At 38.6% G+C, this 27,227-nt stretch overlaps 1 protein-coding gene across 1 annotated transcript in view; it reads left to right on the forward strand.

Annotated features, from left to right (window-relative positions):
- Positions 1-27,227, forward strand: part of gpc5a (glypican 5a) — a 164,208-nt gene that overhangs the window by 50,528 nt on the left and 86,453 nt on the right. Inside the window, exon 7 of the mRNA XM_017440511.3 lies at positions 14,797-14,917. Within this exon, the coding sequence (XP_017296000.1) occupies positions 14,797-14,917 (121 nt within the window). The remainder of the gene's footprint in view (positions 1-14,796; positions 14,918-27,227) is intronic.

Genomic DNA, 27,227 nt, shown 5'->3' on the forward strand with positions numbered 1-27,227 from the left:
TATCCTGCTCAAATATCTGAACAGGAGTGTGTTGCAGGAAGCTCCTCAAAGCCTTATTACAGTTTTTGTGCTCTTCTGGTTCCAATACTGGGCTGGATTATGAACCGGAGCCTCGGTGAGTGCAGCTCCAATCACCACTCGAGTGTTTACTTTCAACCTGACATTCTCGCTGCCTCAACTGTTTGATGAGGGCGAGGGTGCTGCTCCGGGCTTGTTGATCTTTGTTTTTTTTTTTTTTTTTTTGCATGTTTGCAAAGCTCTTCATAAATTCCTAATCACGCTTTCATTATTTTTTCCCTCCGCGTGTCTGTGTTCGAATCGAGACGTCGGCGAAGACGGCGAAGACGACTAAGCCTCTTAAAGTTTGTGTCGAAGAGGAGGAAATCTTTTCGACAGAGTGATGATTTTGATAATCTGCTCTGGACTGAGACCAAGAAATCAGAACATGAAGGTTGAAGGATGTTTATTTAGGATGTGCGCTGCAGTAAAACTTAAAACTGAGCAGAAATGATGCTGCCTTCTGAAGTAAATCCTTTTGGATGTGAGCGTGTTGATCAGTGACATCATGGAAGCACAGATGAGTTTTTTATTGTCTGATCTGCTGTTATGACATCTGCTTAATCCTGAACATTACTGCCCTTAGAGGGCATTAACATCCGGAAAACTCCACTCTGTTGGTGACCATCTGCTTTTATGGAGCCATCGCGCCTCCCAGAATGCCAACTTTTCTGCTTGTTCTTATTATCTTTCATAAAATCAAATATTAAAAAGATGTTATGGAGGTGAAATGCCTTTTTTTTTGAGGATTTTGATGTCTATTAGGCCTTAACGGTGCATGATGCTGGATGTCGTTCCCGACTCCAGTAATGGATTTTCCTGAATGTTAGTTTGTCGCCTCGCACGTTTAAAATCCTGCAGGACTGCTGTTAACAGAGTTTGCCTCAGATTGTACAAATTCTCGATCAGACGTCGTCGTAGCCATCTTAACACGCTCAACGTTCAGCTTTTAGTTTCCACCTGTTCTTGAGGAGGTTCCCCTCCTTCCCGACTTTGATCCTGCTGCTGGCGGTGGAGTGATGCTAATAAGGGAATTGGTAGATAGATAAACTCTTGTATTGTCTCGACCTCCTGCTGTGGCAGCATGCTGCCTCCTCCTGTGCAGGGATTTTGGGACACTGAGCCATTTGAAGAGTTTGTGTCATGATTTCCCCTGGCAGTGCATGTGGTAAAATCATCAATAAATAAAAAAACAGACGCTAAGTGCCTTTCCTGAACTGTCCTCAGAGATAAAGTGCGAACAAAAACCTAAAGACAAAAGCATTAGAAGTGAAAATTTGCTTTTTTTGTAAAAATTCAGTGTAAATGTTGAGCTCTGAATGAAGAACCTGAAACTGAATCAATAAAATTAAAACAATCAGAACACAAACAAAACAGTAGCTAAAAGCTATAATTAGCAGAACAGTAGCTAAATGCTAAAACCAATTAAGTAGTAGTTAAAACATAAAATTGATAAAGCAGCAAAAAAGTTAAAATGAACAGAACGTAAACGTAAATTGGTATTACAGCAGCAAAATGCTAAAACCTGTAAACTGGAAAACTAGCTAAAAGCTAATGTTAGCTGAGCCAAACCTAAAAGTTAAAATGAACAAAACAGTAGTTAAATGCTAAAACCTGTTAAACAGTAGCTAAAATATAAAATTGACAAAGCAGCACCTAAGTTAAAATGAACAGAACAGTAGCTAAAAGCTAAAACAAAACAGTAGCTAAAATGTAAAATTATCAAAACAGTAGCAAGCTAAAAGCTAATGTTCGCTGAGCCATAACTAAAAGTTAAAATGAACCGAACAATGGCTAAATGCTAAAACCTGTTAAAACAGTAGCTAAAAGCTATAATTAGCAGAACAGTAGCTAAATGCTAAAACCCAATTAACAGTAGCTAAAACATAAAATTGACAAAGCAGCAACTAAGTTAAAATGAGCAAAACAGTAGCTAAAAGCCAAAACAAAACAGTAGCTAAAACATTAAATTAGCAAAATGCTAAAACTGGTAAACTGTAGCTAAAACTAAAATTAGGAAAGCATTATCTAAAACCTAAAATAAGCAAAACCATATCTAAAAGCTAATAGTAGTTGAGCCATAGCTAAAAGCTTCACAAAGAAAACAGTAGCTAAATGCTAAAACCGATAAAACAGTAGCTAAAACCTAAAATTGACAAAGCAGCAACCAAGTTCAAATAAACAGCACAGTACCTAAAAGCTAAAACAAGTAAAACAGTAGCTAAAAGCTAAAACAAGCTAAACTGTAAATGAAAGCTAAAATTAACAAAAATGTAATTAAAATGTAAAACCAGCAAAACCGTAGCTAAAAGATAATGTTAGCCACATCCAGAAATGTTAAAAAAACAAGACAGCTGGACTTTGATTCTGCAGCCGAAGACACTTCGCTTCTCATCCGAGGAGCTTCATCGGTTCAGGAAGCGGAGAGGGTGGAGTTCCAGCTTTTAAATGAGATGTTCTTTAAGCAGATTAACTCACTCTCCTCACAACAGAGGCTCATTAGGGTCTTTGTTTGCCTGGAGTGAAACTGACTGGAGATCAGGCTCAACGCTCCATCTGAGGTTTCAGAAAGCTGAAATCTGAGATGTCCTCCTCCGATTAAAGATGGCCGTTAATGGCTTCCTTCACCTCCAAACTCTACGGATGGGAAGTGAAATGTCTTTAGCTACAAAAAAGAAGTCCAGTTGTTTTTTTTATTTTGATTGACCATGTCTGGAATGAGCATTACTGTGACTAAAAGCGACTAAAACCTTAGCTACGCTGATTGTCTAAGTAATTGAAAATATATGGATCAATCTTGCAGCTAAAATACATAAATTTACTGCCGTTGCAGGAAGTTTCCTGTGTGAAACTTTTCTTTGCAATCCGTGTACTCCAAAATAAAAATGGGACAAGCAGCACAAGTTTATCAAGTTTCTTCAGTTCGTCTCTGAAGTGGAAAGCTGGAGCTCCCTGTTGTGGTAACAAGTTGGAAACAATCAGAGTGAAACTTCCTGCCTGAAACTCAAACTTTCTGAGATCTTTCTTTTTAAATAACAGCTCTCTGAGACCAGGGACAAACATGATAAAACCACCAGCAGCTAAAGGAAAAACCGTTCAAAGACACGCGGAGGCTTTACGTTTCTGCAGCGGCACACGTGTGGAGACGTAAACAGCCTCATGTTTTATTTCTGAGGCCGCGTGTTCGAGAGCCTAAACGACTTCTTTAAAGAACAAAGTGATGTTGGAGCGCGTAACCAACACGACGTCCAGACTTTGAATCAGTGTTTTAAGATCTTTAACTCTTATTTAACACTTTAAACTGGAGTTCTGACTGAAGTGGAAATACTGACATTGATCAAAGTGGGTCATCGTTTTTTTTTATGTCAGCGGAGAAAAAAAAGTCCATCCGTAAGTCAGTGTTTGCAGTTAAAAAAATATGCTTTAATGTTTGTATTTGTGGTGTAAAATGTGTGCCAGGGTTACAAACAGGAAGTGTGTTCCTGCAGAGCTTGTTCACAGATACAACCAGAGATCTTTGGTTTCATTGGTTCACAGCTTGGTTCTCTTCGATCCTCGGCTGAATAAATGCTGTTAAAACTTCTACAAAATAAAAACTGAACACATATGAAGCCGTACCGGACAACGCTAACCATCAGGGCCGCAGATAATCATTTTAACTTTTCAGAAGGGGAGGGAAAGTTTAGAGAATTGCCAGGATTTCGCTGGCATTTTTTGTGATTGTTGCGGCTAAAATGGTTGATTTTGCGGGGCATTTTCATAAAAGTTGCGATTTTTTTTCACTAAAATCAATAAAAAACCATAACTTTTAATATATAAACCAAAACTACTTCCTAGTTTTGTAAGATAATTCCCAACAAACATTGACATTCTCAAAAAGTGCTTTATTTGAGAACTTTGATAGCTTCTAAACTGACATTCATGAGCATTTCTGGATTGTCCCTGGTCTGCAGCTCTCCTCACATGTTTTGCAGACACAAAGTGTTTGTCGATGCGTTTATGTTCCATGATTACACTGCAGGACGTGCAAAACAGCTGCAGCTGGGGAGGAAACTGGTTTGCTGAAATCTTTGTGGGCAAATGTGAAGCATTAGCGCACATTTTGGCTTCGGTCGCTGCTCCTGCACGCTCCCGGCATTCTGATGTTAACAGGAAGTGACGTCATGTGTCTTCTTCCAGAGTTATTTGGGGTTATTTTGTATTCCACGCTACACAAACCCACAAAGAAGACAGTAGACCACAGAAACGGTGGCGAATCACTTTAGAAACAATAAATATTGGGTTAAAGTTGCGGGAAAGTTGCGATTTTGCGGGGTTTGCTTGATTTTGCGTTAATAGTTGCGATCGCAACATCGCAAAATCCTGGAGAGTCTGAATAATATTCAAATAGCACAGTTAATATTTAATTTAATTATCCAGTAGTACTTTGAATACAGATCTCTTTGCTGAAACCCAAACTGTTGAACAGAACCAAACTTTAGTGCTTCAGAGTTAACGGGTATCTAAACCAGCGTTATCCCATCACGATGTGTTTCTGGTTCGAACTCATCCTCACTTTTATCCCTCTTACCTTTCCTTTCTCATTATCTTTTAATTACGTTTGCTTCGCCGCCCTGAGAGTGCACCCCGAACGCCACTTTTACATTTCCTCCACTCCTGCAAAACTTAATTTCTCGGAACCCGTAATTAACGTTTATTTATATGAGCTGGTCCCAGAATCTTAGCGCCGTTGTAAATACTGGTTCTCATTGACCACCAGCCCTCTACCAGAGCGGATTAATTACAGCTGCCACACACAGCTCCGTCTGATTAATTTCATGTGTCTCACTGGTACGAGTCAATACAACTTTAAGGCTCAGGGCTTCCGAGTAATTGGAACAAACATGGCAGCAGTGATGTTTGGAGCTAAATCTTTGCCAAAGGCACAGCTGACTGCTGTCATATTATCCTCTTTGTCACACCTCTAAGTAAAGGAGCACGGCTCGAAATGCTGGCAATCCTGATTCAAATAATCCTTTATGAAAACGCCTCATTACTACCTGTCACTGAAAGTTTTGTCGGTTAATTTATCTGAGACAATAACGTAACGATAACGAGGACTTATTGTCTTATTTTTATTAAAGTTTTTACTTTAATTAAATCTTTGTGGACGCAGCTGTTCTTTCTAATCACCGCACTATTTCTCGTTTCGTGAACCAAAGGTGCCGTTTTGAAGCGTGGTCCTCGGATTGATTTTATACATTAAAGCGGGTTTGTTTTGTTGTCTTGCCTGAGGTATTTTCTGTCCTTTTGAGTCTAATTAAACGGGCTCCCTTTGCGGCGGCAGGTTCTGCTATTCTCTCTGCCTTCTGCAACGAGCCAGAAGGACTTTTGTTTCCTCCGCGACAACTGGAAGGCAGGTATTTCCTTCTCGCCTGCTAACTGCAGGCCTGCTTTGTTTCTCACTCAGCCAGGCGTGAACAGTGCGTACAGTCTGCCTCCTTCATCTCCCAAGCTGCTCAACTTCTCGCTCGCTCCGTAACAGGCTGATGAAAAGTGCTCTCAGAAGAAATACGTTTCTGTGTTTAGACAGCCGGCTTCGATTTTTATCTTTTTATTCCTAAAATTGTGCTTTTAAAAAATGAAATGCTCCAATCAGCTCTATAATTTAATTCAGACTGAATAAATAAATGAATTAATTAGTTTATTTGGATTGCATTCAATAAAAACAAACAAAAGCATTAAATGTATAAACAACTTTACATTATAACCTCTTAATTAACTTAGCTTTTAACTCTTTTTTTAAACCCAAATTCTGTTTTCTTCAGTTTTCAACTAAGACATTTCCATAGTTTAACTGAAACATCTGTATTTCACATCGGTTGTAATTGGACCACTTTCACATAATAATAATAATAAAAAACCCCTCATAAATTATGTTTTCTCCTCTTTAATTAAAAAGAAAGAGTGCTTTTAAAACACAATAAAGATCTGCAGCAAATAAAGAGGCGTAAACAGCTTTATGCATTATTTGATAACTTTTTTAGAGGTTTAATTATTGGGTTTAGATTTGTTCTTTTTGCATTTACCCGGCTTTTATCACAATATCACATGAACGGCATCACAAGAGAGCAGCACAATAAATGCAAACATTTCACACCTAATAATTATCTTAATGTATATATCGAATACCAACAGATTTAGATAACTTTCTTTTAAATATGACAGAGTTTATGATCTATTATCACAACTAAAAACTGGGTTTGATAACCAAGATGTCCCCAACATCATCAAACATGAATTATATTTTCATTAAGAGACATCTTTACTTTAATATATCTTTTAAATCTGCGCTTTAGCTAAATAAGTTGCTATTGAAATTTGAATGATTGTGGAATACTTGAATGGACACATCAGAAGCTCCAGTTCTTCTTTCCTTAAATGCATTTGCAATTTTTTTTTTTGTGCTTTTATTCGCTTTCAGTAGCGGTAAGTACAAACATGCCGTGCCGAAAATAATCCCATCTTATTTCCATAGTTCAGAGAAAAACCTTATTATTATCTCAGAATAAATAAAGTCTTTCAGAACAACAAGGACAATAAATAAATAAAAATCAAATTGTAATGTTTGGGGGGATAAAAAGGACAAAGCTTAATGTTATAAAACCAGAAGCTGAGCTTGAAAAGAAGGAGGAAAAAGAACGATGATGCTTTTCAAGAAAACGTAGCTCTAAAAAAAACATTTTATGAACCACCGGGAGTTTGGAGTTAACTGGATAAAAACTAATCAAACTTAGCAAACACAAAAATTCTTCCACTTCCACTTCCTGGAAAGTGGATTGGTCATCGTGGGCCAGTTGAATGGCCCCCAAGGTCTCCCGATCTGACCTCCTTAGACTTTTATCTTTGGGGTCATCTGAAGGCGATCGTCTCTGCTGTGAAGATACGAGATGTGCAGCACCTGAAACTACGGATACTGGAACCCTGTGCTCGCATTTCTCCTGCGGTGTTGCTATCAGTGTGTGAAGAGTGGGAGAAGAGGGTTGCATTGACAATCCAACACAATAAAGTGGTGAGAAACTTGTAAATAACTCACGAAAGAATAACATTACGTTAAAACCAAGCACACCATTGTTTCTCTTGTGAAATTCCCAATAAGTTTGATGTGTCACATGACCCTCTTCCCATTAAAAAAACAAAAGTTGAATCCAAAATGGCCGACTTCATAATGGACGCCACGGTCACCACCCATCTTGAATAGTTTCTCCCCTCCCATATACTGATGTGCCACAAACAGGAAGTTGATATCAGCAACCATTCCCGTTTTATGAAGGTGTATCCGTAGAAATGGCCGACTCTGTAGAACTTGGTGTGGTAGTAGCTAAGAGTCATCCTCAACACACATTCTGAGCTCCAGCAGGTGATATTAAATCTTTGTTAAAAAGCTGGACACCTCTTAGGTCAAAGATGTTGATTTCAAAGGTCAGAGGTCACAGCTTGTCTCTGCTCCGACCCTTTCGTTTCCTCCACCTTCAGTTTCTGTCTGTTAGCGATAAAAACTAAACCGATTTGGATAAAATGTTCAGGAAATGTTAGGGTTGAAACAAAAAAAAACCCCACTGGATTAAATTCTGGTTCTGATCCAGATTATGATCTTTAATCACGCTTCTAGTTATCAGGATGCTTTTATTGCTGCTTTAACAACAAACACGCAACATCTGAAACAAAAAAAGCTTCATGATATGACAGAATCATCGTGTCGGATGTTGAGCTTTAAATATTTACTACATCGGGCCCGAGCAGAGGTCGCAGCGGGTTCGCAGACTTCCTCGTGGTTCTGAAGAAGTTCTGAAGGTGTTCTTTTAACGCGGACAACGGGAACGCAGCTGTCTTCCCTTCACACAGTGACCCGCTGCTTCTGTTGAATTCATTTATTTATTTCCTGTGAGAGGTTAAGTTTAGGTTACACAACTTCTTTTTCCACTCCAGTCTCTGCTCTGGTTGTGATGAAAATACTTTTACGGCGACACGTTCTTGTTTTGACAGTTTGCTCTTATAATCTAATACTTCTGTCACTGCAGTCACGTTCAGTTATTTTTATATAAAATAATCAGGTCCCACAACAGAGTTTTTAAATAAGTTATTTAAAGCAATAATGTTGCTGCTTTTAGAAACCCGGAGATGCTGTCATACCGCCAACCTTAATCAGACCCTCCAGGATTTTGCGATGTTGCGATCGCAACTATTAACGCAAAATCAAGCAAACTCCGCAAAATCGCAACTTTTTGCAACTTTGCCCAAAACACAGCAACTTTCCTGCAACTTTAACCCAATATTTATTGTTTCTAAAGTGATTCGCCACCGTTTCTGCGGTCTAGTCTCTTCTTTGTGGGTTTGTGTAGCGTGGAATACAAAAAAAGCCCAAATAACTCAGGAAAGAAGACACGTGACGTCACTTCCTGTTAACATCAGAATGCCGGGAGCGTGCAGGAGCAGCGACCGAAGCCAAAATGTGCGCTAATGCTTCACATTTGCCCACAAAGATTTCAGCAAACCAGTTTCCTCCCTAGCTGCAGCTGTTTTGCACGTCCTGCAGTGTAATCATGGAACATAAACGCATCGACAAACACTTTGTGTCTGCAAAACATGTGAGGAGAGCTGCAGACCTGGGACGATCCAGAAATGCTCATGAATGTCAGTTTAGAAGCTATCAAAGTTCTCAAATAAAGCACCTTTTGAGAATGTCAATGTTTGTTGGGAATTATCTTACAAAACTAGGAAGTATTTTTGGTTTATATATTAAAAGTTATGTTTTTTTATTGATTTTAATAAAAAAAAAATCGCAACTTTTAGGAAAATGCCCCGCGAAATCAGGCATTTTAGCCGCAACAATCACAAAAAATGCCCGTGAAATCCTGGAGGGACTGCCTAATGTGAAAACCAATACATTTAGGAGGAATGACCGCATGAAGCGAAGATGGATTATTTTTCTTATAGTTAGAAGCAGATTTACCAACTTTCTTTGAATGAACTTTAAAGCATTTGAGCTTTTAATACAGTGAGATAATGAGTAACAATGAGTTAACAATGAAATTATTGCCTCATGTCGAGATATTTGTGTCTTACAGCCATAAAAAACAGTCTCATCTGATCCTGCAGAGTCGGTTATATTTAGAGGCATAAGAACGGTTTGTTAGAATCAGTTGTCAGAACAAAATAAGATGGCGAGGCTCCAGAAAAGTGGACTAAAATCTGTGTGAATATTTCTGCGTCCTGCTGGTTAAATGATGTTAGAGCTCAGCAGCTAGTGCTAAACTCGTCCATAACAAGAGTCAGAGTGAGCAGGCCGTCGTCGTTCGCACCTGTTTGTTTCAGAGTAACCAAAGCCTGAAACAAAAGAATGTGCAGTGAGTTTAATCTATCCTGAAATGTGCAAAAATCATGTTTAAACAAGACGTTTGGGTTTGTTTTCTCCAGCTCCATTCGTTCTTGTACATCCAGCTTTCAGAAGGAGCTACAGATGAATGAAGTTTTTCCTACAAATCTCACAGACAGGAACAAAACACCCTGTCATGATCAGGAGCCGCTTCGTAATTTGGCCCAGTCTGAGCTGCACGTGCACGAGGATTTACAGGACGCTGCGTTGACGACATACAGAGAGGAGTCGGGCTCTTTTCTGTGCAGCAATTAGAGCAAATTTCTTTGACACGCTAATCTTTCTCCGCGGCGACGTCAGAGGAGAAGCAGCCTCAGATTTCTTTGTTCCAGACTGTAATGTTTTGCACTTACAGTATAGTGTGGCAGAGTCAGACAGGGATAAGACCCAGGGATAAAATGATTGAAAATTTCAATCTAAGGCTGAGCAGCAGAAATAGGGCCGAGCGGTCGGAATGAGCTGCAAACCAAGCATCCCTTTGGGGGAGAATAGTATGGATTATACGATCCTGTTGCTGGTCCACAGAGACCAAGGCAATCGCTCAGCAGCTTTATATCCTCTTGTAGGTGGCGCTTGATGCCGCTGTGTGCTTTTTACTCACCTTGAAGAATATACGATGGCTGTGATCGCTGTTTTTCATTTCTGACACCTTTTAAGAAGGAGATTCTTACTTTCTGGTGGTGCGACTCACCGAGAGCGTTTGTGTTGCACAGCCTGCAGCACATTACAGGAGAGTGTGTGCATTTCAATATGGATCCAGGAGGCGTAACAATGTGTGTGTGTGTGTGTGTGTGTTTAATGTCATCCAAACGTAATGCATGCAGTTTGGGTATCTACAGATTTCATGCATTTTATGTCCTTCAGCCTAAAAAAGAAAACATTATTCATACATTTGTATACAAACCTACAGATAAATTGAATCTTTTAAATAATTTTATGCAACTGTGTTTGTAATTTCTATATTTTTATGTTTATTTTTTTTAGTAGATGCATATTTGTGCATTAACTTGGTATTTCATTTAATTAATTATTTATTTAAACTTACATACTTAGCATACATTTATAAAACTGTATTTAGTTTTTGATAAAATATTTGTTTCATTTTGATTTGAGTGTTTTTCATATCAAATTAGCTCTTTGTGCATATTTTACATTTTATTTCTTTTTATGTTTAATAGCTAAAATATATAGTTTTTAATATTCTCATTTTACTTTGTTCCCTTTAATGCAATTATTTCTTGTGTAATTTCACATTTAATTCAATTAATTAGTTTGTTTACGTTTAATTGAATTTAATTTCTCAGATTAAGTATTTTTGTCGACTTTACAGCCACGTCAGGCCCAACGATGACTTTGTTGATTCCAGTTCTTACACATTCAATCTCAATCTCTGCAGTTGTTGCTGAGGGATTAAACAAAGCTGGAGGCGGGTGGATCCACGGTTCAGGTGCAGCTTAGTCCCAACACATCAAGCTTTAGCCGCAGGCGCCTGCCGCATCCAGCAAACAAGACCTTGACTTTCATGCTCGTGTTTTGGTCGGTCAGTAGGCTCAGAGGCACTCGTGAAGCCGAGTTATTTAAAAGAATAAAAGGCGTGAAAGCAGAAAGTCTTGACACGAGTTGGAATACCCGGCTTAAAGTCCACATGTACTCGATAAAACCACGACACACCTTTGAAATCTGTTACAACAGCTTTAATTTAGGAGAAATGTTACTGCCTTTTCTTTTGAAGCGTTGCAGGAACATAAGTTTACTCGTTGTCGTGACTTTTGAGGTCAAATCAAAGCAGGTTGAGGCTTTTCCACAGCTGACGTTAATCAGAACCGATGACCGTGGAACGACGGGCTTTTCTCAGAAAAACGATGTAACTGAAATCTGCTGAGCAACGCGTCGAGGTTTGTGCTTTCTGATTATATTAATTGTTGCAAAACTGTAAAAAAAAACACAGAAAGATATATTTAAAAAAAATTAACTTATATCACAGTGGTTTCCTGAGCTGATGTAATATTTTGCTCATATCTTATTTATGCATTTAGAATTATACAAACCACCAACTAAACAACACATTATCACTATTTACCACTATTTGGACTGCACTGTACGTACGGTTGGTGTTATATTTTGCACATTTCTTCAACTATCGTAGTACCCGTGTGTCTTTTAGCTTACTTTCTTTACTTTGTTTCATCTGTTTATGTTACTTTTAATCATTTATTTCATTTAGATTATCCTAGGTCATGTTTAAGATAAGTTTAGCTCAGCTTTTGTAGATTATTTTGTGTGTTTTAATGTTACTTTTTCTCTTTGTTTTTGTGTTTTCATGCTGTAAAGCACTTGGAACTGCCTTGTTGCTGAAAAAAACGATATAAATAAATTTAATTTGACTTTTCACCTGCATTTTAAAACAATATTTCATGATATTTAACAGATGGGGCTAATTTTACTCTGTCAGGTTGTCATGCTAGGTATTGTTTTTGTCAAATTAGCATAATTTTATTATCTAATTTCATAGATATTTTCTTTAAGTTGTTGTTTTTCAGAGCCAGGCAAAAGCCACGGTCAAAATAAACAAAACTAAAGTCATAAAAATCTGTTCTCTTAGTTTAGTTTAGTTCTTTGAACTTCCCTGCACATGAATTTTCAGTAAATTTGTTGTAAAAGCTCAGAGTTGTTTTTGATTTGACGGTTCCTACGAGCTCTTATTTTAATGAAACTTTCAGAAAGCAGTCATTGGGTTGACATCTACAGCTCATTAAGATGAAAACTCAAAAAAAGACAAAATCAGTCATTTTTACAGATATTGAGCGACAGTTTGTCACGTTCACACCCCAAGAGCACAAAGATCATGTGAGGTATCACATATTTAAAATTTTGATCAAATTATCTGCAACCATCCATCGTTTCTCAACATAAACTGATCTTTGTTTAAAAACTTTGACATGAAATGCGGTGGGCGATATGCATTCCTTTAAGAAATGCCAGACCTTTAATTAAACGTAGCATTGGTCATAAATATAAATGTATAATACTAAAGCACAGAGACGTCAGAGACTCTTTAAAAGTTGACCTGATTTCTCATGTGAAGCTGAGCTGCTGCAGAGAAGATGAGGCACAAATAGAGGAAAATGTCTGTAATTAGAAAAAGAGGGGTGATAACTTCTGATAAGAATAAAAGACGTCACTGTGTGGTAATCATGTTTGAACGTAATCACATTTGGAGGTTCCAGGTTGCAGGAAATTAACTTCAAAATTACGTCTCATTTATCCCGACAACCTACAGTATCTGTGTTTGAACTCTGCCTTCCGCCTTTTAATTTAAATAAAATTAAGATCCCCCTGTTTTCTGCATTTGATTCATTTATTTCAATCTGTACTTCTTGGTATTCGGAGCCAATTTGCGCTCCTCGCCACGATCCATCTCCGTCTTGTTTTAGCTGCAAACTGCGTCTGTGTTGAATTTCATAAATGAGACGTTCGTGAACTGTATCCGTAAAAACAAAAGCCGAGACGTTTCAACGCTGAGTGACTTTACCTTGCTCCTCTTGTTTGATTAAATGATACGATGGGGATTGAGTTGATTCAGTCACCTGCTGCCATGGTCACAGACATTACCGCTGACAAACCGAAGGGAAGCTAAAGACTGAGGAGTCCTTGAGCTGAGCCGAAGCCTATTACCGACCTATAACGACAATAAACAGTTGTGTAGGGTGAGCCATCCGCTCTCTGTCATTTAATAGTTTTATTTCTGAGAAGTATCAAACCTGGCTGGGTGGAGAGGGTTTTCAAAGCCTGCGCGTAGAAAAATAACTCGAGTGGCGCTCTTGACACGCGCTGTGACTCATGTTTTCCCACACATCTGAAATCCAACTTTGACTCCGGGTTACGCCTGCAAATGGATTATGCCCTCACCTTTGTGTCAGTTCAGAATATTTATCATCTTTTCATGCCGGGAAGAGGAGCTAATAGATTTGATTCACTCCGCTTTTCAGACACGTCGCTGCTGGATTTGTCAGAAACGGAACAAATATCAGCTTTTTTATGTTTTGTTTTGTTTACTAAATTGAGAGAAAGTGTATCAATGCAATGCAATAAGAAATTGTTATCCTTATTATTGTTCACTGACATAAAACGATGATGTAAATGTAAATATCTCCTGACCTGCTGAACAGAAAGTAATCCTTGGCTGGACCTCTGCAGCTAATTACCTTTTGGAGACAATCCAAACAAACATAAAAAGGCCTGCAGTTCAGTCAGTTCTTCATCTACTGAGCTGAAACCTCATGTGGTGGTAGCTTTAAAGGTGGGACCTCACTGGGCTGTGAGAAGTTGTTGAACAGTATTCCTGAGGGAGGCTCCTGACTTTTCTGAGGTTCTCAACTTCCTCACAAGCCGCAGAGGCATGCAGCCCCGTCGTTTGACTTCCGAACAGGTTTAAAACATTTGTGTGGCGACTTTTCTCTCGATGTAATCACAAATTCGTCGTCTGATGGATTAGTGGTTAGCAGTGCTGCCTCACAGCAAGAAGGTCCTGGGTTCAAGCCTCGGGTTGGACCTTTCTGCGTGGACTTTGCTTGGGTTTGAAGCAAACTCCCTTGAAAAAGATCTCAATGGATTTTCCTGGTTAAATAAATAAATTTCAATTTCAAACCCGTCTGAATGTTGGCATCACCACCTTCATCAGACCTCTGAGGTCTAAAAACTACACCAATGTAAAATAATTATTATTAAAAAACTGATCCAAATCCACCGATCTTCTTTTCAGAAGCATACTTCAGCAGGTTAAATCATAAACGTGGGTGTGTGTGCAAAGCTAGCTGAGGTGGGAATGATGTAGGCAAAACAAATAATAAAGTGCATCAAGTCTTAGAATAAAGTTTTGTAATCCGTTCACACAAAAATTGAACTTGACTGCAGTAAAATAAGCCGAGATTTTCAAAAACCGGTTGAGTAAAATGGCCACTTGGTGGAAAACACCAAAAAAATCAGGTATTTTCTTGCAAATTTGAAGTTTTTTTCCCCACAAATTAGTTTTCAAACACTGGCAGCTCAGTAAGATATGACCACAACTCTGGCATCCAAGGCGGCGTCCGATATTTGCTCTGTCCAGAAATGATTTAAGAATCAAGATGTTTATTTGTCACCATTATACAGATACACATCGGGTTGAAATTAGCAAAAACAAAGTTACAGAAGTGTTTTCCGTTCAGACAGCAACCTTACTTATTCAAACCCAACTAGATTTACTGAGTTTATTTAGCATATTTTAATCTGTCTGATGTTTTCATGAAAAATATTCAACAGTTCCTTTTTTTTTGTCTTTACAGCTACACACTGCGTGTTGTTCGCAATGGGATCCGAGCTCAAAGTGCCAACCCTGAAGTCAAAGTGAGGGGAGAAGACCCGCTAATAAACCAGATCATCGACAAACTCAAACACATCAATCAGGTGAGGCCCTCTCATTGTTTGGGTTTATTAAGGAGGATTATTGTCTCCATTAAATCTATATTCCTTTATTTTGTCAAACATATGGTTGCTTTCACTTCCGGCAATCTGCTAATTCCCTGTGGTTTTTTTTTATTGTTAATTATCAAACCGAAGGAAGTCTCTTATTAGCTGCTATTATAGCTGCAGCCCTTCACTCTTTACCTTTAATCCTCAATTAAACGATTCATTTATATCATCTTTTATATTTCCGGTAAGCCTCGGCTTATTGAAAAACTCAAATGCAGAATCTTTTAAAAAAAAAATCAATCATTACACATTTAGAAACCCATTTGATCTGGTTTGTCTGCCTTCATATTTAGAACATTCTTTTTCTGCTCTTTGTCGAAATCAATGTACTTTTCCGTCCGCCAATCTGCTTTTATGCACATTTGTGCTGCCGGGGCGGCTCTGGGTGCTGTTTATCTGTGGGGGTGATGAGATTAAAGCCGTTTACCGGAGCACTTTTCTTCCTCGCGCCTCAATAACAGCTGCTTTGGCTGCATTCGGGCCGCTGCGCCGCAGAAGTAGCTTCACGTGTCTGTTACTCTGCTTTCCCAAGTGGCGGGCTGAAGGCCAGGTCACCTCTCCTGACCTCACGCTGGCACCCCCCCCTTCACTAATTCTCACCATCTGTGGGGTGTCAGAGCACATAAATCTATATCATAACCGTTTGAGAGGCTCAGTTGTGCCTCGCTGACATTCGCCGTGTGCACTGCCTTTTGACTGTTTGGCTCTTAAATGGGATTCCTGAAGCGTCTTTGTGGGTCTGTGATTTTTTTATTTTTTTTGGTTGTTGTTTAGAGAAAAGATTGTTTTATAATCTTGACTTCTCGGGACGGGTTTATCTGATTCAGAAATGGTTCATGTGATTTACTTTTAAGCACGATGAAACAGATTATGATTATGAGCTCAGGGCAGATTATATAATAATCTACAATCTGCTGAGGCTGAGTACTCCAGCAAGTCTAACTTTTAATCCTATATTTTTCTTTCCTTTTTATATTTTTGCATGTTCACCCATTTTAGACCCTCGGAACGGCACACTTGTTGGTTTAAAAAACTGTTCCTCGGATCTTTGCATGTTTTACCTAATTAATTAGTGTTTTTGTGTGTGTGTTTGTTTGAAGTGTTAGCAAAGTGTCTCATGAATCACTGGACAGATTTTAATGAAACTTCCAGAAACTATTTATTGTAAATGCATCTGTAATGGATTTAACTTTAAAGTCAACAGCATTAAAAATGGCTGCCAAAAATGGCTAAAACCCAGATAATTTTGCAGATAATAAGATGAAATTTGTTGCAGTGTTAGCTGAGTGTCATCCCTTGCACATACTCCGAGCACTAAGAGGTTGTGCAGGATCTTTGTTTAAAACTTTGGCATGCAAGGAAAAGGAAACATGCATTCCTTCGAGGAACGCTACGTTCATGATAAAGAGTTGCGACTGCTGGCAGCTCGTTGGTGGACACCGTTCTCGAGGAAGTTCCCAGGATGTCTTGAAACGTTCATGGGAGTTCTCAGTGTCCTCACTTTGGTCACAGAGGCCGGCGGACTTGTCACAGGTGTCTCCAACCTGTCTCAAAACCTCCATGGGAGATCCAAGTCTAAAAATCATGCCATTGATGAAGAAACAGTTACAGAAAAACCTACTACAAATATGTTTATCTTCATGCATTAAATGTGGGGACAGCTGCCAAAGTGGGAACAAAGTTCACAGCCTAGAGATGCAGATTTGAAATCTGATCACAGAAATAATCAGCGATTTTTGAAATCTGCAAAACACATCCATCTGCATGTCTCAAACACTCATAATTCAGTGAGACTGCAGTGAAAAGTTAGCCGTTCTTCTCACCATGTTTGGTTAAATTTGAGTCGCTGACTTGTCTCCAGCAGTCGCAGCCCTATGAGATACTACCTAAAGAGGCACACGCACAATTTGCAGCCATGACTGTCAGTTTCTGTAAATTTTTAAAAACATATTTAACATAGGAGACACAACATGAGTGAAGGAAGTAGTTGCTATAGTGGCTCAGCATTTAGAACGTTCATTTATATTAACTGGTGGGCTCGACTGGTCAGAATGGGAGATAAAACCGACGTTATCTAACGTTAGCTTTGCTTTATTAGCTGTTTTATAAGCTCGACATGTTCTGTATTCCTCTTTCATTCCTAACAAGAGCCCAAAGACACCTGCGTATAAAACACTTTATCATTCTGCGGTGGTGGCAACCTTGTACCGTTTGCTCTTCTCCTTGTTCTGTTTCCACTTTAACTCGCTATTGTGCGGCACAGAGTAGATTTACAGTTTTTGGAACGGAGTTAAAGGTGTGCTGTGGAGATAGCGGCGGAGACCAATTTGCATATTTATAGATCTGCATGAAAATAGGATTTCAAGTTACATTTGAATCATTTCCGGGTGGGTGGGAGGGAGTGTTTTTATTTTTCTTTACATAAAAAACAACTTTATATATATATATATATTATATATTTTTAATTTTTTTTTAAATTTTTTTAAATTATATATATATATATTTTTTAAATATTTTATATATATATATATATATATATATATATATATATATATATAAAATATTGGGGGACAGTGTTGAGTTTTGTAGGCACAGTTGATATTAGCATCATTAGGACAGTCGACACGACACACAACATTTAAGTGAGAGTTATTAGAAATCTGGGTCCGTTTTAGGCATTTAATGGCTGAATATGAGGCTTCTAAAAGCTCTGTTGGAGTGCGTTTCTCTACTGCACCCACCACCGATTACTCATTTCCCACAGCAGCTACGTCCAATCCACATCAGCTGCAAGGCCACTTTAAAACCTAAAGGCTTTTTTTGTAAGAGCACGTTTGAGCGCTAACAGATTGCACAATATTTCTGTTTAAACTTCAGGGCGGCAGGTGATGGGCGTACCTTCGAGAAATGCTAGTTTTCTGTTTAGAGACTGGTACCGGCAGCGTTGGCATCATAATTTATCAAACCAGCAGTATAAATTTATTACCGTGTTCTACCCTCATGTTGTGCCTTAGAGCTTAAAAACACAAATAAAGCTTCCTTCACATACTTTGACACTTTCAACAAACCTGTTTTGAGTATATTAACCACAGTTGGAACTACAGGCATCCCCTGCATAATATAAGCAAACAAACAATACTGCTCATTAGTCACAGAAAATACTAATAGTGTAAGAATAAAGTAGTAGGTTCCAGTGTTTCTGTTAAAATAAATAACACAGAAAATCTATGTTGTCTGTATTTGGTTATTTTTTTTTATGACTGTTTGGTCTGAAAATATCTGTTTAGCATTAATTTTACTTTTTATCTCCCACACCAACTACATAAAATGTAAAATTGCATGATTGTCAATGTACTTATAAAACTGCAAATGAATAAATAAATAAAAGCCTTGATTCTTGAAGGAATGCTTGTGACCCGCGGCCTTTTATGCTGAAGTGTTAAACTAACGTTGCGTAGAAATAGGATGGAGTTGTTGCAGTTTTGGTCAAACCTCACAAATGATGCGTCTCGTGATACTATAAGATCCTGGTGCTCAGAGTATGTGTTGAGGATGACTCTCAGCTACAACCACACCAACTTTTACCCCAACATCTATAGATTTGACTGAATTATAGCCATTTTTGAGTTTGCTAAGGTGGATTAGCCGTGGTGGCCATCTTGAATCCGGTTGATTCCTAAAGGTAATCAATTGTAAAGTACTTTTTTGAAAGTCTATCCAGTGGTTTAATGAGATATTTTGCTGACACAACAGACCCTTCACCTGCGGCGGTGGGCGGTAATAAGCAATCGTAATTTTTATCATCCAATCCTTATTTTTAAAATATTGATCAAAATTTAATCTTTTAATTCAGTTTCCTATGATTATAACATGTTTCACATTTTCTTACTGTTTGGGACAATAATATGAGACGTTGGTGAACAGATTATGGTCACTTTTAAGGTTTTTGTTGCTGTTTTTCCCTTTATGGGACCAGTATAAAATTGGTGAGTTTGCTTGTTTTGTTTTCAAGGAAGATGGTTATTTAAAACCGGCGTCCAAACCGTTTTATTAGCAGAAGCAGCTCTCTGAAGTGTTTTGTGTCGAAATGGAGCGTTTGCCCTCCTGCACAAACGCAGTTTGCAGGATCTCCCTTGTGTGTGCCAGCACCTACCTCCTGCACATGCAGACAGCAGGAAGAAAGGTGCTGGAGGGTAAACGGTGACCCTTCCATGTTTTGTGTGCAGACACAGTGGTAACCTTCCAGATCAATCTTCTGTGAGCTCCTCCTTGCTGGAAGCTATTTTGAGATTTCGTTTGGGCTTTATTATTTCAGGAAATTCAAGTTCCAGACATAAAATGTATATATACTTATATCCCACTAACATCTCCAGCACAATCGGGTCTAATTACTCTCCGTCGGAGGGTCAAATTGATTCTCAACAGGAAGAGGTTCGCTGTAAACCTCACACCAGGTAATAATGTTCTGACTTACCAATATAATTCATCACTGGGTGTGTTTTCCTCATATTGCTCCCGCAGATAGAAACAAGCTGTATGAAAAAGCGCCACAAGATTTGCCCTGATAAGATATCTCATCCCCGAGAATTACAAAAAAAGAAAAGATTTTACAATGAGTTTCTATCGGCGAGCATCTATCAGAAGATAAGAACGGCTCTGGTATTTACTGAAAATGTCAGCGTGGTCAAGTTCAAACTGAGCAGCGGTTTGTAAACGGTGGCAGAGACTTGAAACCCTGACTATTACTGGTCTAAACATACAAACAATGATAAGATAATTAAAGAAAAGCAAAGTAGCACAAGCAGAATGCTGGTTTATGGATGTGTCTGCGTCCTCGGCTCAGAACGGCTCCATGTCTCCGATCCTGTTTGATCTCCATCTGCAGCCGTGGAGAGGAGTGTGTCTCGTTTGGGAACCTCGGGGTCTCGTCTCTGCTTCTCGCGGATGATGTGATTCTGTTGGCGTCTTCAGGCCGCGACCTTCAGTTTGCAGCCGGGTGTGAAGCGGCTGGCACGAGAGTCAGCTCCTCCAGGTCGGAGGCCACAGATCTTTACTGGAATGCTCCCTCCCGGTTGGGGATGAGTCTCTGCTTCAAGCGGAGCCTTGTTCAGGATCTATGGATCAGGGCCTCATCCACAGTAATGAGAGCGTTGCTCCAGTCTGTCATGAAGAAGAAGGACCTGAGCCGAGAGGCAAAGCTCTCAATTTACCAGTCCGTCTGTGGAGTGGCCGGGCTCAGATGGGGTGATGAGCTCCATCATAGTCGAGCTGCTGCTCCTCATCAAAAGGAGTCAGCTGATCAGGGTGCCTCCTGATCGTCTCCCTCTGGAGGGGTTTTCAATGCATCTCACTGGGATGAAACCCCAGAACTCTCAGGAGGGATTATCTATTCTCTCTGGCCTGGGAACACCTGGGGATCTTCTAGGAAGTGGAGAGTGTCTCTGGGTTTGCCTGCTGGACGTGTTGCCTCGAATAAGTGATAGAATATGGATGAATGTATGGATTGCACTGTTTTAACAATTTCTAAATCATATTTTAATCTCTCGTAACAGTTAAGATAAAAATGGGCTGTTTGCAGCAATTTTTAAACACATTTGATTATTGGATTGTCAAACTCCGTTCCTCTGGGGCCGCTCTCCTGCATGTTTTAGACGCGTTCTTGCTTTAAAACACCTGCTTTAAATGAACGACTTGTCGCTGTGCTCCTGGAGAACTTGATGATTGGGTGAGGAGGTAATTAAACCGTTTGAAACACCTAAAACCTGCAGGACGGTGGAGCCTCGAGGCCTGGAGTCTGACACCCCTGCAGAAGAGTCAGAGCTCCACTTTGGGAACCTCTGCTGTGAAGATGCTGTTTTACCTTTAAATCATGTTTGCACATTTGTGTCCGTGCTTCTATTTGGAGGCAAATGCAGAACTGTATGCATTGCATGAAGCGGATAAATTAAAAAAACTGAAATGAATTAGCAAGATTTTAGATCACAGTTGCAGGTATTAGGCACTGCATGCCACTAGAGGGCGGTAGAGTGTGTCCACCCCGATCAAAAGTGTCATCCTTTGACGAGCCTTTTATGAGAATACAATTTCTTGTTTCAGAAACTGCAACATACTCAGTCTTTGATCCAGCGTTTGAAATGTGTTGCAACATAAGCAGTTTCTCTCCTGTCATCGGAAACATCGTCTCCGCTGCAGAGTATCCGGTGGCAGAAAGAAAATGTGTACACAGTTTTGTAAACTTAGCCAACCATTGACATCCGACCTGATCTAAAAGAAGGGCAATTATTTGATCACACTAAGCGGAATCAGTCAGCAGTTATGTGGTATTAAAAGCTCCTCTGTTGAAGCCGTCTGAGAGGAGAAATTGGGTTTGAAAACACAGAACGCCACTAAAAGGAAAACCAGCAACGTCATGACCTTCAACAGGAATACAATGTTTTATTATTTGAGTAAACTGAGAGGACCTAATAAAGAACATTTTAACCACAACAAACATAAAACACTGTACAAAGTAGTAAATTCAGCCTTGTGATCATATTTCAAGATTAGCAGTGTGCACTTTTAAATAAGTATAATTAATGTAAATAGGAATAATTTGTTCTTATTAAGTTAATTTAAAAATAAAACTTACTTAAATCCAGTATTTGACACATTTAAAAACTTATTTACATTCATTTAAAGACGAGTTAAACAAATAAATGCCATATATGTGGTGACAAGAAGGAGTGTTCACATGAGTTTTACACGTTGAAGTAAAAAAAGGTTAAAATGAGCTATTTTAGTTATTAATTATCCAAAAAAAAAGAATATTGGCAGTAAATAATAAAAGAAGTAAAGCAATCTGGACACTTGGTTTCAATTGACTGGCTGATTTTTAAGGTTTTATTTTGGAATTTCATAAATAATACAACAAATAAAAACAAAAAGATATCAGTATCCCTAATAAATAACATGTTCAAAAAGTATAAACTTTTTAAATCCAACCCCTTTAGAAACTGATAATTGTTTACTTCCTGTTTTTATCCAATCGTACCATTCCTGATATCAAATTCACACAACTTGTTTTAACATTTTGTATAAGATTTTTATTTCTTGTTTAGAATAAAATCAGGTCATCAGGAATCATGGAGCCGTAACGGCACTAATTAGTTACAGGGCTGTCTAAAATGTCTGCTTTTACCTTAGAGTCAGAAGAAAATGTGGAAATTATTTGTGTTTTTGAGTCATTTGCTGTCATAAAAGCCAGGTGATCATGGGATTTCCTGCATGAGTTCATTTTTCTGTGAAGTCAAGGAGGAATTTTATAAAATAGGCAAAAAGGAATCATTGGATTTGGATCTGGAACTGATAAACATTTGGAGTCAAGATGGCTGCCACAGTTAACCGACCTAAGTTGGTCAGTTTTAGAGATATTGAGCTAAACGTTGGTTCGGTAGGACTTCAGACCTTTCCCTAACGGATCACACAAGTCTTTATTTATAACCGTGACAATCAACTTTCCTTCAAGGAACCCTGCTTTTATTTATACCAGAAGTCAAACGCTGGGAAAAATAACATTTTACAAATCAAGTTGTGTGTGAGACTTGCAGACCCGTTCCGTCGCACATCAGGCACATTTCGTGTGTTGACAGTCCTCGATTCTAGTTTGCATTATTATCTCGCTGGGATTTGATTTGCAAATGGTTCTGACTGGCATCTCATTAAGTGCTGAAGTGCAGCACGAGTGTCAACCTGCGTCTCTGACCTGAATTGCGAATCGACTCTAATCTTTTTTCCTCTGCAGTTTAGGAGCTGCTGATCACATGTTTTTGAGACAAACTCTGTTCTTTTACACGGAAGTGTGTGTTCGAGTTCAGGGCGTTACGTCGTGGATCTACGACTTTCACTGACATTGTTGGATGTTGGATTATCATCCGTTTTTGTTTTCGTCCATGCTTCTATCTCTCTCTGTTAACAAAATATCTCTAAACCAATTAAGAATTTAGAAAATAACCATTGGATATGGAGTCAAACTGGCTCAAGATGGCTGCCACAGCCACAAAAATATACGATATTGAGCTAAAATCCGATGTGGTAGTAGCACAGAGTCATTCACAACACATACTCTAAACCTAAGTGAGACTGTGTGTTTCGGTTTTTACAAGATTTGACTACAACTGCTACAACTCTGTCTCAGTGTGTGACGATGATTTGAAACTCTGGCATGAAAGGCGGCGGGCGATATGCATTCCTTTAATTAACTCTAGGCCTTTAATTTAAAACGCACTCAGCGCTGAAGTGAATATTTAAGAAAAAACGGAGATATGGCATGTATTTATAGGTGCTAAATCCTAGAAATCCACTGTGTGTGTGTGTGTTGGGTGTGTGTGTGTGTTCCTTTTTTCTACAACCCTTTCTGGAGGTCATTCTTAACTAGTTAAATATAAATATTTAAGCATTGTCTTTAAAGACATGATGCAATTTTTCACTTTTCACTGTCAGTTTGATTTATTTGGCTGATTTTAGCGAAACTTATCCGTTAGCCTAAACAAACACACCTTTTGTTATTATAATTATTATTTTATTGGCACAACATGTCCGCTGCATTTTGTGGTTTTGGAGATGAAGAGGTATCCATGCTGATTTCATGTTTCGAACAGATCTAATAAACTTTATGACTGATACATCCGGGTTGGTTTTTCCCCTCTGAGCTGGAGACTTCCACAGTAACCAGAAGCAGAAACCTATTAGGAGCCCACCAGTGAGTGCTTCTGTTGCAGCAGATGATGTGTACCTTGGCTGTAATGATCACAGGGCGCTGTATCGATCCTGCTGCTGTAAATAGTCTGAATAGTGCAACGAAAATCAACAACTTCCTTCAGAGCGTTTGGAAACGTGCTTTAAAGAAAAGTAAATGCTTTCCATCCGCAGGTCTGGGCAGGAAGTGGGGACAGGAAGTGTTTTTTGAATGTTCAAAGTCGAATTAAAATGGGCAAATTTAAAGAATTAATGTGACCGTCACATTGATGCTTCTCTAGTTTTTTTTATTTTGAAAGAATCATAAAGTGGAAACTGTTGAGCTCAGCTTTGCTGTCAGAATTCGTGCATCTCCACTACGTTGATGCCATTGGACTGATGAGAAAGAAGGGGAAAAGCTTGACCGCTAGAAGAATCAGCAGCAGACGTCTTTGTACCTGAAGCCTCCGTTTTCCAGCTGCAGAACCTGTGGTGAATAAACTTCGATTCAAAGGAAGCTGCAAACATGTAAACACGGACAATATTTTCAAGCAAAAACACGAAACGGGCAACGATCTGAAATCATAAAACCTTGTTCAGACTGAATTCTCTGCTTTCAAGCAGTTTATTCTGCAGAAGTGTTGACACTTGTGGGATATTATTTAACCCTGCATGAGTAAAGAATAAAAAAACACACATATAAACCACGAATTACTGCAAGCTGGATTTACGTTTGGAGTGGAGGAGGGGACAGGAGTCAGGATGTTTGAAAACTCAAAGAAAAATTAAATAACTTTCAACAAATTCAAAGAATATGTGGCTTAAAATGCTCATCCCTAATATGAAGCTACAGAACTCGTTGAGAAACAAGCTTCCTAACGTCTAGTTTTAATATTTCAGGAGTGTTTTTTGGCCCTTGTAGTCAGTTAAAAGTATCAAATTAGATTTATTTGTAAGATTTATGCAGTAAAAACAATGATGGTTGTGAACAAACTGATCTAAACATCTAATTGTTTCCTTAAACTCCAAATAATAGGCTAAGATTCACAAGGAGAAAAATTGAAATCAAATTTTTATTCTCTTTTTGCTCTGTGGGCATTACACACGAGCTGAATTATTTTTGAAACAGTACTTAAAAAAACGATTCAAGTCTTAGAAAGTAAAAAATGAGTTCCCAGCAGACACTTTTGTTCGGAGCTGTAGGAATATTCCCAATGTTTGACCAAAGCTGTCCATCAGCAGGCCACTCGGTCGCCGTGCTGCCGGGCGGGGAGAGGATTGTGTCGAACACACACACCTCTGACTGACACACAATGAAGCCTAACTGTGTTATTAGCCTCCCCGCTTTGAGTGGCGTGGGGTTTTTTGTCTAAGACTGGCTGGCAGTCAGGTGCTTTGATTTGTTCCAGCTCTACACAGCTCCCCCCCCTGGGCAAGCCTCTGGCTCTGACTGCGGTGTGTGGAGAGTAAATGATGACCGAATAAACCAATTACTCTTTTCACAAACAAAACTGCACATGTGCTGATAAACTGCGCTGCTCCATGCTTTGAATGATCCTCCGCTAATTGGTAATTTTCTTCTCTTTTGAAATTACAGCACTAATTTAGAGCTAACACCACTAGGGATAAAGAATATTTTTTTCTGCAAACCCATTCCTTGAAACATTTTGCTGTCATAAACTTATATTTTGAGGCCAAAGTTTACTTAGAACAGCTTCGCTTGGGAGGATAAGACGAATCAAACGAATGTTTTAAAGTGGTTTCTTCTTTTGATTAAGGAACTTTCATTCTCTCTGCTTTGCAAATTGTTCTGGGATATTTACCAGAAATAAAAAAAGCTAAATGTTCACGTAATTGTTTTGCAATTTAGGATAAAAGGATGATGAAAAGAAAAACTTAAAAATTGTCCCTGTTAAATTACAGTAACTTCTTTTAATTGTTTATGTAAAGTTCCTCTTTTGTCCATCTGTTTTATTTAAACACATGCAATCTGGGTAATTAGGTCCCAATAAAAGGCAAGTGAAGTTACAAATGAAGCAGCTTAAAGACAGAAACCTGTTGGAGAAATCCGGTTTATTTATGCATCGTATCTGCAGTTGTAGTTGTCCGTCTTGTTTGCAAACAGTAAATTACCTCCCTGAAAATGGTTAATTGGAACAACAGCTACAATTCGGGGCTTTCAAACCATAACCACAAATTTGCCATTGTACAGAGGAGATCTTTATTCTGAGTGAAGAAAGTTGAAGCCAGAGCGACTGAATTTAGAGGAACTCTGTCACCGATAAGAGGCAGAAATTACATTAGCAACAATTTAACTGTCAAAGAAAATGACGAAAAAGCTCCTTTACTGCATGTGTCTAACTACTCTGTAATTTTCTAAGGCTTCAAAGAAAAATCTCACCCTCTGAGAATAAAAATAAAAACCATGAAAAATAAGTTCTTTACATTCTGGTTCTGTTTCTGTAGTTTTTTTTGGGTTTCGACCAAACAAATCCTGCAGGGTCGTCTAAAGGTGTCTGACAGCATGTGCTGATCCATTTAACTTTGTATAATACTTAAAAAAAATGTTTTCAAACATCTTTTTCATTCTCACCAATGATGACCACCAAGGTTAAACTCTATCAACCAAAATTTATGAAGATTTTTGCAGGAAGTGGAGTTTTTCTGGAGACAACTTGTTCGATTTTTCTGCCATATTTTATGTAAAAAAAAGATCAGTTAGGGTCAAGATAAACAAAACATTAAGTGCAGCGATTAATAGTTTCACAACACAGAATTCCACAGTACAATAAATCTGTAATCTACTGCTAGCATTAACTATTACAAAGAAAAGAATAATCTGAAGTTTGATTTCTTGAAGGGATGCCTATCACCCACTGTCTTACATACCAGATCCTGTGAAATCTTTTAGCGCTCAGATTATGTGTTGGGGATGACTCTCAGTTACCACACCAAATTAAAGTTCAGTATCTTTAAAATTCTCTGCAATATAGACATTTATGTGTTTGCTAAGACTGATTACTTGTGGTGGCCATTTTGGATCAGGTTGACTCCAAAGGTTAATCGTTTGTAGTTGTACGTCTAATGATTTCTTTACTTTTATTAAAACCTTTTCACTAATTCATGAGATATTTTACTTACAGACAAACACACACACCAAGGCAAAGACATGGTTACCTATCTTTTTATAACTATGCATATTTTTTATTGAATTGCAATAACCCCAAAACCTCTCTCCAAACATGATCACCAAGTCAAGAAGGTCATTTTGTCTGATAGCTAAAAACAAACACCTGCAAAACCTTTATTTTTTAAATGCCCCAGCTATGCTGGTTTCTCAATGCAATTGATACAATTTCCTCGACTGGGTGAAGGAGAGTCCAGTCTCGGGATATGTCTCGCTGGATATACAGTGGATTCCTGGCAGGAGTGGAAGACTGTGCACCTACCGATGTGGAGGTTCCTTTTATATTTGGGTTTTTGATAACAGGATTTCTGCTGTTTGGACCAGGCAGTTACCTGGATTATCGTC

This window comes from Kryptolebias marmoratus, linkage group LG15, assembly GCF_001649575.2.
Source record: "Kryptolebias marmoratus isolate JLee-2015 linkage group LG15, ASM164957v2, whole genome shotgun sequence".
In the NCBI taxonomy this organism is placed as follows: Eukaryota; Metazoa; Chordata; class Actinopteri; order Cyprinodontiformes; family Rivulidae; genus Kryptolebias; species Kryptolebias marmoratus.